Raw genomic sequence first — 18,126 nt, 5'->3', positions numbered from 1 at the left:
AATCAATGTTGAAAACTAAATATATTAAATAAATTAAATTTTAAAAACCCCAAAAAGGTTAATATTTTAAGCTAATAGTTCCAAATCTTTATCAATGATTCAGTATCTCACATGTGACCTCATGAATTTAGTAATACATTTATTTTAATATTCACAACAAATATCTTCACTTTCAAATAAAGAGTCAAAATGTAAATGATTCAACAACTCATTTATTGTCACCATTATAAGACCCGTATCCAAATAAATGAAGATTACATGGTAGATAACTATTGATCTATTGACCTCTATGCCTGCATTCAACCGAGAAATGTATTATTTGATTTTATGACATTTGTAACCATTGTTCTTCCAGAATAAACTCCAGCAGATCTAAAAATAATGACATTTATTGAAAGTGAGAGAAAAGACTTTCTCTAATCCATTCAGCAATAATATAGAGTGCCCAGTTCTATGATATGTTAAATTATAAAATTATTTTTAAGGGAAGCTTTTTATTATATGGTTCCTCCAAATAGCCAAAATCAAAGACTTTGAAGTTGCTTTTTCCTTCTTTTTGCTCATCATTATCATATCCATCCCTTGTGTAACTGGATGATAGAAAGACATTGGACTTTCAAACTCAAGATAGTGATACGTGATTAGTTTTCCTACCAAAACGTATCTTACATTTCCTCTTTCTGTTGACGGTGTCATTATTTTCTCTGAAATTGAGGCCACAAACAATAAGATAACTTTAATTTTTTTCATTTCACTTAATTTTGATATTTTGGGCAAGAATTCAGGGCCTCCCTTAGCAAGGCAAGATGGTACCATGTGTTACATCATCTTTTTGTGACATGATTCAGTCACCTTTCTCAGTGTAAAGTGATTTTGCAAAGTCATATTTCTAGCAGAGCTAATATTGAATTTTTTTTTTTAGGCAATCAGGGTCATACAGCTGGTAACTATATGAAGACAGATTGGAACTCAGGTCCTCCAGTCTCCCAGGCCACTCTCCTACCCCCTCTACCACCCGCTGCCCCTAGTATTGAATAGTTCTATCCAGTATCTCCATATTTTTGAAGTCTCCCCAATTTGGATTTTAACAGTGCCAAACCATTCCTATAGTTCTGTCCCACGATACCTGGGTGGTGATAACACTTCTCTTTCTCAGTGTATTAAATTTTAGGACCTTCTACAAATTTAATCTTCTTTGCTTTTATTATATTCCATTCTCTTATTCTTTAATCTCTCTGAGAAGTCAATGTTTCATCTTGTCTGCATGCTTTTGATTTTCCAAACTTTATGTTGTAGTAGAAAGAATAGTAGTTTTGGAGTCAGAGGAACTGGGTGGAATACAGGTTGAATGATATTGTGTAAGTTTTGCCATGCCTCCCTTCATCCTCTCATGCATTCTTCAAAAAATTATTCAGTATTTCAATACTATAAGAGATCTTTTAAATATAAAATGTATATCTTATTTCTCAGTCATTTCAGTCATATCTGATTCTTTGTGACCTATTTAGGGTTTTCTTGGTAAAGAAACTAGAGTAGTTTGCCATTTAGAGGGTATATGCCATGTCGATCTCTACTGCACATTAAAAAAATAATAAATTTAGCATGTTACTTATCACAAAAAATATATCTTAATGGGATTTTTCATTCATGATGAATTAGCTTGCAAAACACTGTGAAGGAACTACAGTTTATTTATTTCTTAATAAAAACTTTTTCTTCATTACCCTTCTTACAGCCTCTTTTATCTGCTTATTCCTTAGACTATATACAATGGGATTCAGAAAGGGAGCTACTATAGAACAGACTATTGACAGGATTATATCGTGAAGGGATCCAGAATCTGAAGGTGGTTGTAGGTACACATAAGACGATGAAATAAGGAACAAAGAAACCACAATGATGTGGGGGACACAAGTAGAGAAGGCTTTTCTTTGGTCTTCTTTCACTGGAAATTTGAGCACAGTGGAAAGTATGCTAATGTAAGATGCAGTGATGAAGACAAAACTACCAAGCCCAATCACCAGAATAGAGCCAAGTAAGAATAATGTATTGCTAAATGTCTCTGAGCAAGAGATCTTGAGTAGAGAGGGGATATCACAGAAGAACTGGTGGATCACATTAGATTGGCAGAAAGACAATCGAAATGTGTAACCAGTATGAAACCCTGCATACAAAAGGCCAGTGAATAAGCAGGTTAAAGTCATCTGCATACACACACTAGGACTCATGATCACTGGATAGAGAAGTGGTTGACATATGGCAACATAACGATCACGGGCCATGACAGTGAGCAAAGTCAACTCAACATATGCTGTGAAAGTCAAGAGGAATATCTGAGCTGCACATCCAGGAACCGAGATAGCTCTGTTGTTCACCAGGGAGTTAACAGATGCCTGTGGAATTGTTATTGATATGAAGCAGGCATCCACAATGGATAGATTCCTAAGGAAAAAGTACATGGGGGTATGGAGTCTCCTGTCAAAAGTGGTGATGATTACAATGAGGAGATTCCCCATCAAACCTGCTGAATAAATGAGAAAAAGAAACAAAGAATATAGGATCCGCAGCTCATGGGTGTCAGAAAACCCCATAAGGAGAAATTCAGTCATGGCGGTAGTAAAGTTAGACATTTTCAGACTCCACTGAGTGACCTAGAGAGCCTAAGAGAAATGAAACAGTCCTTCAGTCCACAATTGTTAAAGACACACTATGTGTAAGAGACATTATTTCATTTTTTCCTTACTCTATAAAACATAAGCCCTGTGTTGTACTGGCTATGTGATTCTGGGCAAGTCATGTTACCACTCAAGGAAAAACTCCCTAAGAGTTCCATAACAGGAGGTAGCTAAGTGTTGTAGTGAGTAGAGCACCAGCCCTGGAGTCAGGAGGACCTCAGTTCAAATCCGGCCTCAGACATTTAGCTGTGTGACCTTGGGTAAGTCACTTAACCCCAATTGCCCTGCTTTCCTCCCTCCAAAAAATGAGAAAAAAGAGGTACATGACAGGTGTCAAATTGTGCTGGCAAAGGACATTTCTGTACCTAGAAATTCTGTCTATTAAATAATGGATGCAAAGTAATGTTCCCAATAACCTTAGAGGGACTTACTATTTTTCTTTAATGTATTCATTATCTGTGAGTGAATGTATCAGTACAGGTAATCTGAACTAGACCACAAATGACCAATGTAAATGTTGATCTTTTTTTTAAAGTACTCTGAGATGTGGTCTTAGCCTCTCTGGATTCTTTTCCCATGGCCTTCTAATCTTTTTGAATAGCTATAAACAGCAAAGAAGGGAAAGTTAGAAATTTAAATGGACAGAGTTTCAAACATGTTCATGGCTTTTGCTGTCAGTGGAGACAGGGACTATAATTGTTCCTTCTACCATTTTCCTCTATACACTCTCCCACTGACTGAAAGAAAAAATTGCAAGTGAATGGTGGATATGTATCCAACGATATATTTCCCTTATCCAGACCCAGGAGGATGGTGAAGTCTGCTGACCTGACCTGCTATTCTCTCTGTTCCTCTGACTAGTCTCACTTCATCTAATTGTCACCATAGCTGGCCACAGACTCTCCTGATCTTATCACTTCAAATTTCTTCCATTCACAGGCATCAGGCAAGAAAAGGAATAACCTATGACCCCCACCTCTACCTTGACGTATATGGAATGGCATCCAAGGGAGCACATGTCCTGATACTCCTCCCCTGTTCTTTTATATCAACCACTTCCTTAAAGAAATCTTACATGGTTAAAGATCCAGGACTTTGGGACAAAGCATAGGTGGGTATTTCCTCACCATTAATTCTCCATGATAACATCTTTAAAGGAATAATAATGAAGTCCTGACACAGGATCTAAATTTTGGTTATGTTGAATACATACGTACATGCATACATAGGTATATGTGATCACATCTACACACACACGCGCACACACACACACACACACACACACACACACACATATATATATATGTACCATTTTATTGTCATTTAAAAAATTCTGTTCCATTTTACTCCTCCTTCTCCACCCATTGAGAAGGTGACAAAAATAAAACCTATTAAAGATATGTATAGTAACTTTAAACAAATGACCACATTAGCTATCTAATAAGAAAGAGAAAAAAAGGAAGAAGGAAGGAAAGGAGGAAGAGAAAGAGAAAAGAGAGGAAATAAAGAAGGAACTAAGAAACTAAGGAAGGAAGGAAAAAGGAAGTGAGGAAGGGAAAGGGAGGGAGGAAGTAGGGAGGAAGGAGAGAATGGAAGGAAGGAGGAAAGAAAGAAAAGAAAATATGATTTTATTTGTACCTTGCAGCCATTACTTCTCTATCTGGAGGCAAATGTTTCATCCCTCACCATGAGTCCATTGTGATTATGGTTTGTCATTATGTTAATTAGAATTACTGTCTTTTAAAGGTAATTAACATTACATTGTTGTTATTATGTGTTACTCTCTTGTATCTGCTTGCTTCAATTTGCATCATTTTACAGAGATCTTCCCAAGTTTTTCTAAAATTATCACCCTCATTTCACAGTTACAGACCATAATTTATGTAACCATTACCCAGTGGAAGAACAAACCTTGATTTTTAAATTCTTTACCACCACAATAAAAGAGTTTCTTTGAATATGTTTACGCACATGGATATTTTTTGTCTTTCTTTAATCTGTTTCAAATAAGTAGTATCACTGGTTCAAAGGGTATTATTCACTATTCAATTACTTGTAAGGCATTGCTCCAAATTGTTTTTCATACTAGTTAGACCAGTCCAGAACTCCACCAACAGTGGTCCCTTGGTTTTCCCGCTGAAGGACTATAGTTTTAAAAAATCTATTTTACAAATGAATGTTCATAGGGGTGATAGTGAGGGAAATTCTAATCAATCAATGTGATATAAAAAGGAAAAAGCAACAATTAAAAATAAAATTATACAAGAGACATCTTGGGTGCAGGTTTCCCAGGGTTATAACATCAAGGTACCACAACATAGAGACAAAAGTTCCTGCAAGCCCAGCACAGAACTATTTCCAAATATCTGTCATATGAGAGAAGCTAAAGTTGAGCTTCTTCAAACTATTGGTACCTGGATTGAGCGAAGAAGGTTTTCAGCCTTCTACCTGTGGCTATCTTTGGTGGTAATGTACTTACTATTGGGAAAAACTATGGGGACTGCTACTAGCCATTTAACCACATTGCAAAATGGGCCTTGATTTTATATGAAATGTATTAATACTTCAAAAAATGAGCAATAAAGGCTGAGATTTACTTAAAAAATTTTATATGTATTAACCCATCTGTTGCAGTTCCGATCAGTTATGTGCTGAGATCTATGGCTGGGCAGGGTCAGGGAGTGGTCCAATATCAGCAGCCTGGCAGGCAGTTAAATGAGGGGAGAAGAGGAGGTAGTTTTAAACATAGAAATAGGATAAAAAAGTAAGAAATTCACAAATATTTAAAGTGCATTAAAGAGATGGAAATTCTCTGGGTTTCAAGGTAGAAGATATCACTTTCAAGTGTCAAAGGGTCAAAGGTCCTAGGTTTCTCTTAACTCCTCTGTTTGTATTTCAGGTTTGGTATCCAGCTCTTTGTAAGAATTGGACATGTCTCTGCTCAAAATTTTCTTGCACTGGAAAAAGTGAACTTTGAAAATGTTGGCACCTACAGAAGAGTATCAACGTCTTCCTTACACGTATTGCTCTTTAGTCTTGCTGGCATAAGTAATATCTGCCAGGTGTGACTGGGCCAATATTTGTACCAGAGTGACTACTTGGTTCAATGATGGAAACTTTTTTTTTAACTATGTGTGTGGAATGACACTAGCTTTGGAATTAGCAGACCTGGATTCACACTTGAGTTAAGTCGCTTCCAAAGATGCAACCTTGAACTAGTCACTTTTTCTATCTGTGCTTTTTTTATCTCAAAAATACTACAGTTGGCTTCTATGGCCTCTACTACCCATTCCAGGTGTACACCTATGGAAGAATCCTACATACCCTGACACTTTCTTCTATATGAACTGCCCCTCTGGATCCCTACAGAACAGAAATGTTTGACTTGTTTTCATTATTCTAAAGACGGAATCACTTTTAATGCTAACCATGATTCCACTTATATTTCCTTTCCCTAAGACATGACTGTACTTTAACAAGAAGAAATGAAAGTGGGATAATGTGGAAAAGGTATATATAGAGGGATAGGGAAAGGAAGAAGGGAAAAAGAAAGAAGGAAAGAAGGAAAAAAGAAACAGAGAGAAGAGAGAAAGAGAGAAGGAAGGGAGTGAAAGAAAGAGACAGAAATAAAGGGTGGAAGAAAGAAAGGAGGGAGAGGGAAGAAAGGAAAAGAAAGGGATGAAGAGAAAAAAGAAAGAGAGGGAGGGAAGAAGAAGGAAAGAAAGAAAAAAAGGAAGAAAAAGAAAAACAAAGAAAGAAGGAATGATGGAGAGGGAGAACAAACTAAAGAAGGAAAGAAAAGAGAGAAAGAAAAAAGGAAGGAAAGAAAAGAGAGAAGAGGAAACAAATAAAAGGGGATAATGGAGAAAAGCAATCCATTCTAACTCACTGCATCTTACCTGAATAAGGCAACAAGTCTTCTTACTGTTAGGTTCTCTGCTCAAAGATGATATCATTGAATTCCTATACCATGGCAAAAACCTCAAGAATTCCCCCAGCTCAGGTTGGACTGGCAGAAAATTGTAAAGTTTCCATTGTCTTCTGGCCATCATAATTGTATTCTCCTTAGTCAGGAAGCAAATTTTCCCTTAAATGTCCCCATTATATTTGTAGCTAAAGTCGGACAGCATGTTTCATAGGTTGCCCCCACAGGCCAATTTCACCTATGGTAGATATTTTTTGCATCTCCTTGGGGACACTATCCCTGCTCATCAGCCAAATATTGTGAGGTAGAGATTGTTGAACTGAGATAATTGTCTCTGGGCAGCCAAAGACAAAGTGCCAAACAAAGTCTTCTCAGGGGCAGTGGGTTGGAGTTGAAGAAATATTAATTAATGTGCATATGTGTGATTATGTATTATCACTGTAGGATTCATTATCTTTCAGGTTCCCTCAAAATAATAAAATAAGCCCCTTTCACCCATTCTTAAAAAGGCAAAAAAAGAGAGATCCAATTGTCCTGAGGAGTTGGTTGGCTTGTTATCTCAGCTGATAAGAGTATACTGTGGCTCTGGTTATAGCTTTGGCTGACATAGGCAAGAGACCTTCAAAAATTTAGTGGAAAATATTTTAAATGTACTTTACTTTTTCATCACTGTCAGTTCCCAAAAAAATTCTCATCACGTTTTTTTCTTTCTTCACAGGAGAGTTTAGTTAATGAAACCTACACATGAAGTAATGACATCTAACAGATCAGAAAATATTTGAAACTCACAGCTCCCCATCCTTCTACTGAGAGGAAAGTGGTCTGCTCCCATCTGATGACTTCATGTTCTTTGGTCTCTTACTGTCATTTTCTGTGATGTTTATCATTTAATCTTAGAGTAATATATATGTAATATATATATATATATATATGTAATATATATATATATATATATACACACACATATATGTATACATACATATAATTATTTTTTTTCTTTTTCTCTTTTTTTTGAAGCTTAATCTACTTTTAGTTTTCAACATTCATATCCATGAGATTTTGATTGTCTTAAAAGTTTTTGCTTGATTTTTTTACAGATTTTCTCCTCATAGCTACCTGCCTCCATACCCCAAGATTGCATGCATTCTGATTGCCCCTTTCACCAGTCTGCACTCCTTTCTATCACCCCACTCTCACTCCTTATCTCCTTCCCCCTTACTTTTTTTGTAGGGCCAAATAGATTTCTATATCCCATTGCTTTTATATATTATTTCCCAGTTACATGTAAAAGCAATTTTTAACATTTGTTTTTAAAACTTTGAGTTCCAAATTCTCTCCCTTCTTCCTTCCCCACCCAATCTCCTTTAGAAGGCAAGCAATTCAATATATGTTACACATGTATAGTTACGCAAAAAACTTCCATAATAGTCAGGAATTGTTGGGTAGCAAATTGGACATGAACTATTCCTATCCTTTTTCTGAAGCCACATTGGCTCTCATGTAGATAACCATCTTCCAGGTGAAGGATCAGCCTATTAAGGAGGACTCTGGTAAGACTCTTGCCAACAATGACTAAGAGAGAGACCCCACTGTGACTGTCACAGGACAAGCTCTTTCCTCTGCCTTTATAGAGATGGACAACAGAGGTTTCTTTGAACTCCTGGGAGGTCATCTTGCCATAAAACCTGGAAAATTTCAGTCAGCTTTTCTATGAGCAATGAACCATCCACCTTGTAAATCTCAGCTGTAATAGAATCAGGAACAGGTCCTTTGTTACACAAAATGAGCCTAGTCATTCAATAGTTTTTCTTCAGTGGGAATGTTAGCTAGGGAGTGGTTGCTTTCAATCTGAGGTAAGCAGTCAATGACTTCAGTTTTGATTGATGATGGTCTGTTGATAACATGAAGGAAGTGTTCAGCCCATCTCTCTAGGATCATGTCCTTATTCCTAATAAATGTGGCTCCATCATCCACTGAGTAGTTAAGATGACCCATAGGGTTCTGGACCATAAATGGCCTTCAGGGCATCATAAAGGCAATTTGTATTGTTGCTATCAGCATAAAACTAAATATCGCCTGCCTTCTTACTGAGTCAAAAATCCTGCATCTCTGTAAGCTTCACTTGTACTTTCCTTTTGATGGAACTAAATCCTGCCTTCTTACACGTGGATGAACTGTCCTGCTGGTAAATTATGTGCAGTTCTTCTCATTTAGCAGCTTCTAAATTTCCCCATCATTTTTGTCAAACCAGTCTTGATGTTTGGAAGTGTTCTGACCCAGATCACTAAATTCAGTGCTATATACCACATCACTGAAAGCCACTTACTCCTTTTCTGCTCCTCTGTTTTCAACTGTGTGTTGACTCAAATTTCCCTCCAACTTGGAAACAAACTGTTCCTTCTCAGAGAAGTGCTCCAATCTGTTGACGTTAATTCTTCTGGTAGTCATTTTGCCTTGGGTCCACCACTTTGGTTGAATGTGAATATGTAGCTTGGAGAGGATACATCTATGATATGTGCAGAATTCTGCACCACACATTGCCTTCATTACTCTCACATCCTGTCTTTCTCTTCTCCTTACAATAAAATAGCTTATTAAATGCCAATGTTGGTGTGAGGGTGCATCCAAAAAGCTTTTAAGTAAATGGAAGACAGCATTAGTCATGAGATGCACAAGTCTTTGGTAGTAAATGACCCTTGCAGTTGCTATTTCAAATGCTATTCCTCCCAAGAAGTACCTGCCATGTCTAGTAGACCGAGATTTCTCTAGCATTAGACCCACCCAAAATCATAAGCTGATCCTCTTTTGACACATTGATGATAAGGGTATCCAGGTCTTCATAAATTATTTCTTTGACCTCATCAGGATTAATCATGATGGGAAGATAGCACTGATGATGGTGGTGTGGTATTTTCCTGCCAGTGGTAATCAAATTGACATGAGGCTATCATTCATTCCCTTGGTAGGCATACCAGCTTGTTGACTAGATTATTTTTGATCAGAAAACCTTCACTGCAGCTGTTCCAAAAATAGTGTGTATCCACTTCCCTAAGTGACTTCCCTAAGCTGGCCTTCACTTGTCAGCATTGCTTCACTCAGGCTGCTATTTGGATGAGATACCTGCTGAATTCTTGACTCTGGGTAAGAATCTGTGCCTGATGAGGAAATCAGACTGGTGTTGGGTAAGCAGACCATTTTTAGGGCACCTTTTCCAGCCCTTTCCTCACACCAGAAGGTGAGCAGTGTGATCTTAAAATGGCTGCTCTGACACCCAGGGTTTTGTGAAATTCCACTCCTGCTTCAAGTGAGTAAATGACCCTATGTCCTGGGCTGCATGTGTGCAAGGTTGTGACTATAACTCCCAGTAAATTTGCCACTGCTGCTTTGTCATTTGGCACAGGACATTGAGATATTAAAAAAGTAAATTAGTTTGGATGAAGTCTTTTCATTTGTGAATAAATTGGATTTAAATAAGGCAGAGTTATATGACATCATTTGCATCACTCACTCTTCCAATGTCATTACAGTGGCAGGACAGAGTGAAGATGACTGGTGATGGCTTGAGATGCGATGTATGACTTTTGCATCGCCAATATCTAACCATCTTCTAAGTGCTCCATAGGACCTGCTCCAGTTGCCTTCTCAACAGTTTGAAAAAATTGTTCTCATCTGCCCATTCTACCACAAAGCTTGTGGTACATGCTTTTCCAACTCACCAACCAGTTTGACATCCCTAATTTACTCTCAACCTGATTTAGCCTATCTGCTGAAATGGTTGACCAGGATGTAACTGTGCATGGTAAAACTTGGAGTCACAGGTGGGAGATAGGTGGATCAGATAGACGCCAAAGTGGAAAGCAGTCCTGAAAAAGGCTTGGCCCCCCCCTCCCACCACAGATATAGTTTTCCCTGAACCCACCCAACTCCCCACTTCCTAGAATATTGGGAGTTAAATAATTTACTCAGGGTCACCCATAACAACATATGCATTATAGACAGAACATAAAATCAGTTAAGAATGATAAAAATGAAAAAGGCAATATTGGAAATGGGGGTAGATAGACACCTTTATCCAATTTTGGTGTGGGTACAATCAATCCAGAGTTTTCAAGAAAAATCACTAGATAGTGTACAACCTTTAATGCTGAGAAATACTAGGAGGCATATACCACAAATACAAAAATAAAAACAAAAGAGAGAAAATAAAGGGGAACAAAAGGCAAGCATAAAGTGTGCCTCGATCTGCGTTCATACTTCATAGTTCTTTCTCTGGATGTAGATACTATTCTCCATCATGAGTCCTTTGGAGTTGTCTTCGCACCTTGTGTGGCTGATAAGAGCAAAGTCTATCAGGGTTAGTCCTCACAGAATCCATGTATCTGTGGTTGTGTATAATGTTCTCCTGGCTCTACTCCACTCACTCAGAATTATGTGGTGTAGATTTTTCCAGGTGGTTATGAAGTCCATATCATCCCGATTTCTTATAGCACAATAGTATTCCATTACCTTCATATACCATAGCTTGTTCAGCCATTCCCCAATCGATGGGCTTCCCCTTGATTTGCAATTCTTAGCTACTGCAAAAAAGAGCCGCTATAAATATTTTTATATATATGGTTCCTTTTCCCACTCAAGTGATCTCTTTGGGACACAACCCTAGTGGTTGCATTGCTGGGTCAAAGGGTATGAACATTTTTATAGCCCTTTGGGCATAGTTCAAAATTGCTCTCCAGAAAGGCTGGATAAGTTCACAACTCCACCAGCAATGTAACAATGTTCCAATTTTCCCACATCCTCTCCAGCATTTATCATTTTCCTGTGTTGTCATTTTAGCTGATCTCACAGGGAACCTGTGGTACCTAAGGGTTGTTTTGATTTGCACTTCTCTAATCAGTAGTGATTTTGAGCATTTTTTTTCATATGCCTATAGATATCTTTAATTTCTTCCTCTGAAAACTTCCTGTTCATGTCCTTTGACCATTTCTCAATTGAGGAATGACTTGTGTCCCTTTATATTTGGCTCAGTTCCCTGTATATTTTAGAAATGAGACCTTTATCAGAGACACTGGTTGTAAAGATTTTCTCCCAATTTTCTGCTTCCCTCCTAATCTATGTGGTATTGGATTTTTTTCTACAAAAACATTTCAATTTAACATAATTACAATTATCCATTTTGTATTTTGTAATGCTCTCTATCTCTTGTTGGGTCATGTATTTTTTTCTTTTCCATAAATCTGATAGGTAAACTATTCCTTGCTCTCCTAAATTGCTTATAGTATCAGCCTTTATTCCTAAATCATGAACCCATTTTGGTATATGGTGTAAGATACTGGTCTGTGCTCAGTTTCTGCCCTACCACTTTCCAATTTTCCCAGCAGTTTTGTGAAATAGTGAATTCTTAGCCCAGAAGCTGGCCTCTTTGGGTTTATCAAAGAGTAGATTGCTATAGTCGTTGACTTTCCATCTTGTGTACCTATCCTATTCCACTGATCCACAACTCTGTTTTTTAGCCAGTACCAGGTAGTTTTGATGACTGCTGCTTTATAGTACAGTTTAATATCTGGTATGGCTAGGCCACCTTCCCTAGCATTTCTTTTCATTAATACCCTAGATATTCTAGACATCTTTTCCTTCCAGAAGAATTTGTTATTATTTTATCCAGCTCTGTAAAATAATTTTTTGTTAGTTTGATTGGTATGGCACTGAGTAGATAGATTAATTTAGGTAAAATTGTCATTTTTATTATATTAGTTTAGCCTAACCATGAGCAACTGATATATTTCCATTTATTTAGATCTGACTATATTCACATGAAAATTGTTTCATAATTATGTTCAAATACTCCCTGGGTCTGTCTTGGCAGATAGACTCCCAAATATTTTATAGTGTCTACAGTAACTTTGAGTGGAATTTCTCTATCTCTTTCTGTTGGGTTTTGTTAGTAATGTATAGGAATGCGGAGGATTTATATGGGTTTATTTAATATCCTGAAACTTTGCTAAAGTTGTTTATTATTTCAAGTCACTTTATACTTGATCTTCTAGGATTCTCTAAGTAAATCATCATATCATCTGCAAAAAGGGATAATTTAGTTTCTCCTTTGCCTGTTCTAATTCCTTCAATTTCTTTTTTCTTCTCTTATTGCTACAGCTAACGTTTCCAGTACCAAATTAAATAGTAGGGGTGATAATGTACATCCTTGTTTCACCCCTGATCTTATTGGGAATGCATCTAGTTTATCCCCATTACAAATAATTCTTGTTGATGGTTTTAGGTAGATGCTATTTATAATTTTAAGGAAGGCTCCATTTATTCCTGTGCTTTCTAGTGTTTTTAATAGGAATGGGTGTTGTTTTTTGTCAAAGGCTTTTTCTGCGTCTATTGAGAGGATCATATGGTTTCTGCTAGTTTTGTTGTTGATATGATCAATTATGCTAATAGTTTTCCTAATATTGAACCAGCCTTGCATTCCTGAAATAAATCCTACCCGGTCATAGTGTATTATTCTCATGATAAGTTGCTGCAATCTTTTTGCTAATATTTTATTTAAAATTTTTGCATCAATATTCATTAGAGAAATTGGTCTATAATTTTTTTTCCTCTGTTTTGACTCTACCTGGTTTGGGTATTAGTACCATATTTGTGTCCTAAAAAGAATTTGACAGGACTCCTTCTTCACCTATTTTCCCAAATAGTCTACAAAGTAAAGGAATTAATTGTTCTTTAAATGTTTGATAGAATTCACATGTAAAGCTATCTGGCCCTGGAGATGTTTTTCCTAAGGAGTTCATTGATGGCTCGATCAATTTCTTTTTCTGAGATGGGGTTATTTAGAAATTTTATTTCCTCTGCTGTTAACCTGGGCAATTTGTGTTTTTGTAGATATTCATCCCATATCTCTAAGGTTTTCAAATTTATGGGCATTTAATTGGGCAAAATAATCCCTAATTATTGTTCTGATTTACTCTCCATTAGAGGTGAAATCACCCATTTCATTTTTGACATCAGTAATTTGATTTTCTTCTTTCTTTTCTTTTAATCAAATTGACCACAGTTTTATCAATTTTATTGTATTTTTTTCATAAAATCACCTCTTTCTTTTATTTATTAATTGAATAGTTTTCTTAGTTTCAATTTTGTTAATCTCTCCTTTGATTTTCACTATTTCTAATTGGGCATTTAATTGGGGATTTTCAATTTGTTCTTTTTCTAGCTTTTTCAGTTGCATGCACAATTCGCTGATCTCCTTTTTCTTTATTTTATTGATGTAAGCATTTAGAGGTATAAAACTTCCCCTAAGAACTGCATTTGCTGCATCCTATAAGTTTTGATGTGTTGTCTGCTTATTGTCATTATCTTGAATGAAGTTTTAATTGTTTCTCTGATTTATTCCTTGGCCCATTCATTCTTTACAATTAGATTATTTAGTTTCCAATTGATTTTTAGCTTATTTTTCCATGGTTCTTTATTACCAATAATTTTCATTTCATCATGATCTGAAAATTATGCTTTGACTACTTTTGCCTTTCAGCACTGGATGGTGAAGTTTTTATGCCCAGTACATGGTCAATTGTTGAGTATGAGCGATGTACCACTGAGAAGAAAGTATATTCCTTTTTGTCCCCATTCAGTTTGATCCAGAGGTCTATCATACCTGCCTTTTCTGAAATTCTGTTCACCTCCTTAACTTCTTTCTTATTTATTTTGAGATTAGATTTACCAAGTTCAGAAAGGGGAAGGTTGAGGTCTCCCAATATTATAGTTTTGCTGTGTATTTGTTCCTGTAACTCCCCTAACCTCTCCTCTGAGAATTTGCATGCCATAGCACTTGGTATATATATGTTAAACAATGATATTGCTTCACTGTTTATGGTGCTTTTTAGCAGAATGTAGTGTCCTTATCTCTTTTAACTAAATCTACCTTTACTTTTGCTTTGTCTGAGATTAGGATTGCTACACTGATTTTTTTTTTTTACGTAAGCTGAAGCACAATACATTTTACTCCAGCCTTTTACTTTTACCCTGTGTGTATCCCCCTGTTTCAAATGTGTTTCTTATAAACAGCGTACTGTAGGATTATGGTTTTTAATCCATTCTGCTATCTGCTTCCATTTTACGGGAGAGTTCATTCCATTCACATTCACAGTTATGATTTCTATCTGTTTCTTTTTCTCCATCCTATTTCCCACCTATTTATGCTTTTATTTCTCCCTTTCTCCTTCCACTCCTCAACAGGGATTTGCTTTTGACTGCTGCCTTCCTCAGTTTACCTTCCCTCTTGATTCCCCTTCCTTATCTTACCGTTTCCCACTTGCTACTTCTTCCCTCCCTTCTGACCCCTCCCTTTTTCCCCCTTTCCCTTCCTACTACCTGTGGGACAAGTTAGATTTCTATAATTATAAGGGTATGTTATTCCCTTCTTGAACCAGATCAGATGACAGGAAAGCTCAAATACTGCTTTTCTCCCTCCCCTCTTTCCCTCTACTATAATGTGTTTTTGTGCCTCTTTACATGATGTAATTTACCATTTACCACTACCTCCGTAAATCTTCTCACATAACCCTACCTTTACATCACTTAATTATGTTTTTATCCTTATATAAGTTATTTTATATAGACATTCACTGTCTAAGTGTATCCCTTTCAATTGTCATAATGGCTGTACTATTCTCAAGATTGACATACACACACACACACACACACACACACACACACACACACACACATATATATATATATATATATGTATATAAGATTATATAATCCTATATAAAGATGTAACTAATTCGCCCTTATTGATTAATAAGTTTTGTGGGGGTGTTTTCCCCATTTATCTTTTCATGTCTCTCCTCAGTTTTGTATTGGAAGATCAAATTTTCCATTGAGTTCTGGCCTTTTTATCAAGAAGGTCTGGAATTCTATTGTTTTGTTGAATGTCCATCTCCTTACCTGAAAAATTATGCTTAGTCTTGCTGGGTAGTTGATCCTTGGTTGTAGTCCCAGCTCCTTTGCCCTTCTGAATATCATATTCCAATTTCTCCTGTCTTTTAATGTAGAAGCTGAGAGATCCTGCGTGATTCTGACTGTAGTTCCATGATATTTGAATTGTTTTTTTTTTTTTTGGCTGCTTGTAGTATTTTCTCCTTGACTTTGTAATTCTGAAATTTGGCTATAATATTTCTTGGTGTTTTCAATTTGGGATCTCTTTCATGGCGGATCACCGGAGTCTTTCAATGACTATTTTACCCTCTGGTTCTAGGACCTCTGGGCAGTTATCTTTGATAATTTCTTCGAAGATACTGTCAAGGTTCTTTTTTCATGGTGGATTTCTGGTAGACCAATAATTCTTAAATTGTCTCTCCTGGATCTATTTTCCAGGTCAGTAGTTTTTCCAATCAGATATTTCACATTGTTTTTCTATTCTTTCATTCTTTACACTTTGTTTCACTATTTCTCGATACCTCATAGTCTTATTAGCCTACACCTTTTTAACTCTAATTTTTAATGAGTTGCTGTCTTCATTTTGCTTTTCAGTCTCCTTTTCCTGTCGGTTGATTTTACCTCCGGGGGTGTCATTTTCTCCATTTAGATTCTTAATCTCCATAGCCATTTTGCCAATCTTATTCTTTAAGGACTTGATTTTGTCAATGTTTTTTTTTTTCCAATTTTTTCCATTTTTTCTTTAACCTCCCTAATTTGGTTTTTAAAATCCTCCTTTAGCTCTCCCAGTAATGCTTTTTGAGCTTGAGACCAGTTCACATTCCCTTTTGAGGTATCAGATGTGGGTATAGTGTCATTGCTATCCTCTTCCAAATTGGTATTTTGATCATGCCTGTCTCCATAAAAAGAATCAATGGTCCTCAGTTTTTTTGTGTGTTCTTCTTCATGTTGGTTAGCCTTTTTCCTGGATTTACAATGAATTTCTGCTTTTGGGGCTCAGGGCTCTCTGTCCCAGCTTTCTTATTCTGGGGATTGTGAGTCTAGTTGCTGGCTTTGTGAATTATGGCCTTCAGTTTCCTGAAGTGTGGGGGAGTGGTCTGGCTGCCTGAAGTCTCTACCCCTGGGGTTGCACTCCAGCACTGTTGCTCTTTAGCAATGGTCTCAGCTCTTTGTTGTTTGAGCTGGTGTCTGGTACTTCCTCTGGGGGAGCAAGGGTATGTCTGGGCTCCTGGTGTTGACCCCTGCTGGCTCTGCCCCTCTGGGACTCAGGAACCCCCACTACTCAGCCACTGAATTCCCACTTCTGTCTCCTTTACTCCAGCATTTTTTTCCTGAGGAATTCTCTGGGTCAGGTGGGGAGGGTTTAGAGCCATTTACCTGCCCATTATGTCTCCCAGAAATTCAAGAAGATGGGTTTCATACCTTTGGGCTACAAGCCTCAGGAGTTGATGTCTCACAGCTGGTGGCTTTGCACTGCTGCCTCTCATCACTTCCACAGACTGCCATCCTGTGTTGGGAGGCCTGGGGATCTCAGCTGGTTTTGGGCACCCAGCTTTCTCCCTGCCTATCTCGCACTTTGGTTTCCCTGGCTGCTTCTGCTTTGGTGCTGTCTGGAGCAGCTCTGCATGCTGAGCACTCTTCCAGCCTACAGATTTGTCCCTTTGGCCTTTCAGACTCTACTGGCTTGGAAATTTGCCTTATTCAGACTGCTTGCGGTTTCTAACTCCCTCAAATCTGCTCAGATTCACATTTTTTTTTTGTAGAAATATGACAGAACTTGTGAGAGAGATTTGGTAAGACACTGTTTTCACGCTGCCATCTTGGTTCTGCCCCAGTTTCCAGACTTTTCAACCCATAAATGCCACAGACAACTTAGCAGGTCAGTGGTAAAACTTTCTTGGACCTGGGTGACAGAAGGCAGCAGTCCAGCCCCAGCCCCAGGGCAGTGGAGGTGGATGTAGAGGCAGCTGTAGCAGCAGCAGCAGCAATTGATTCCAAAATTCCAGGCCCATTGCTGGAGAGGGGAAGAGGAGACATGATGGCATCCCTGAGGAGGGAAGGAGCCATTAGCTCTAACAGTTTCTAAAAAAAAAAAAGAACAGTAATGAGTCAGTATGCACCACAATGTGGGGGAGAGGGGTTTTCAAAGGGTTCAGTGGAAGAATAAGCAAAATCATTGTCCCTGCCTTTTACATTCTAATGTGTCACATTCTGATAGGGGAGCAAACATGTCAATGTCTATTTACAAATAAGATATAGATAGGTCAATGGCGTAGGATCAAAGAGAAGTGACTAGTAGTGAAGGAGGTAAAGAGGAAAGGCCTCCTGTAGAAAAATGGGATTTGTTCTTCTGCTTAGAGGAAGCTAGGGAAGCCAGGATCCAGAGAAAAATAGAAGGGGCATTCCAGGCACATGGGAAAGTCAATGGAAATCCCCACAGGCAAGGGATGGATTGTTGTGTGGGAGGAACAGCAAAAGGGCATTTTCACTGGATCGCAGAATGCATAGAGAGGAAAGTGTAAAACATGTAAGCATACACTTAAAGTGTAAGATGATTCTAAAACTTAGAGAGATCAAAAGTTTTTG

The 18,126-nt window shown here is 37.5% G+C and overlaps 1 protein-coding gene across 1 annotated transcript; it reads right to left on the bottom strand.

Moving 5' to 3' along the window:
* Window positions 1-1,688: 1,688 nt before the first annotated feature.
* LOC118840011 (olfactory receptor 14C36-like) lies at window positions 1,689-4,354 on the bottom strand. The gene is made up of 2 exons (XM_036747520.1): window positions 4,328-4,354; window positions 1,689-2,651 (listed from the first exon to the last, which is right to left on the bottom strand). The coding sequence occupies exons 1-2, from the start codon at window positions 4,352-4,354 to the stop codon at window positions 1,689-1,691; spliced, it is 990 nt and encodes a 329-aa protein (XP_036603415.1).
* Window positions 4,355-18,126: the final 13,772 nt, after the last annotated feature.

The sequence above is a fragment of the Trichosurus vulpecula genome, chromosome 2, assembly GCF_011100635.1.
Source record: "Trichosurus vulpecula isolate mTriVul1 chromosome 2, mTriVul1.pri, whole genome shotgun sequence".
Lineage (NCBI taxonomy): Eukaryota > Metazoa > Chordata > Mammalia > Diprotodontia > Phalangeridae > Trichosurus > Trichosurus vulpecula.
This window is presented reverse-complemented; position numbering and strand designations above follow the sequence as displayed.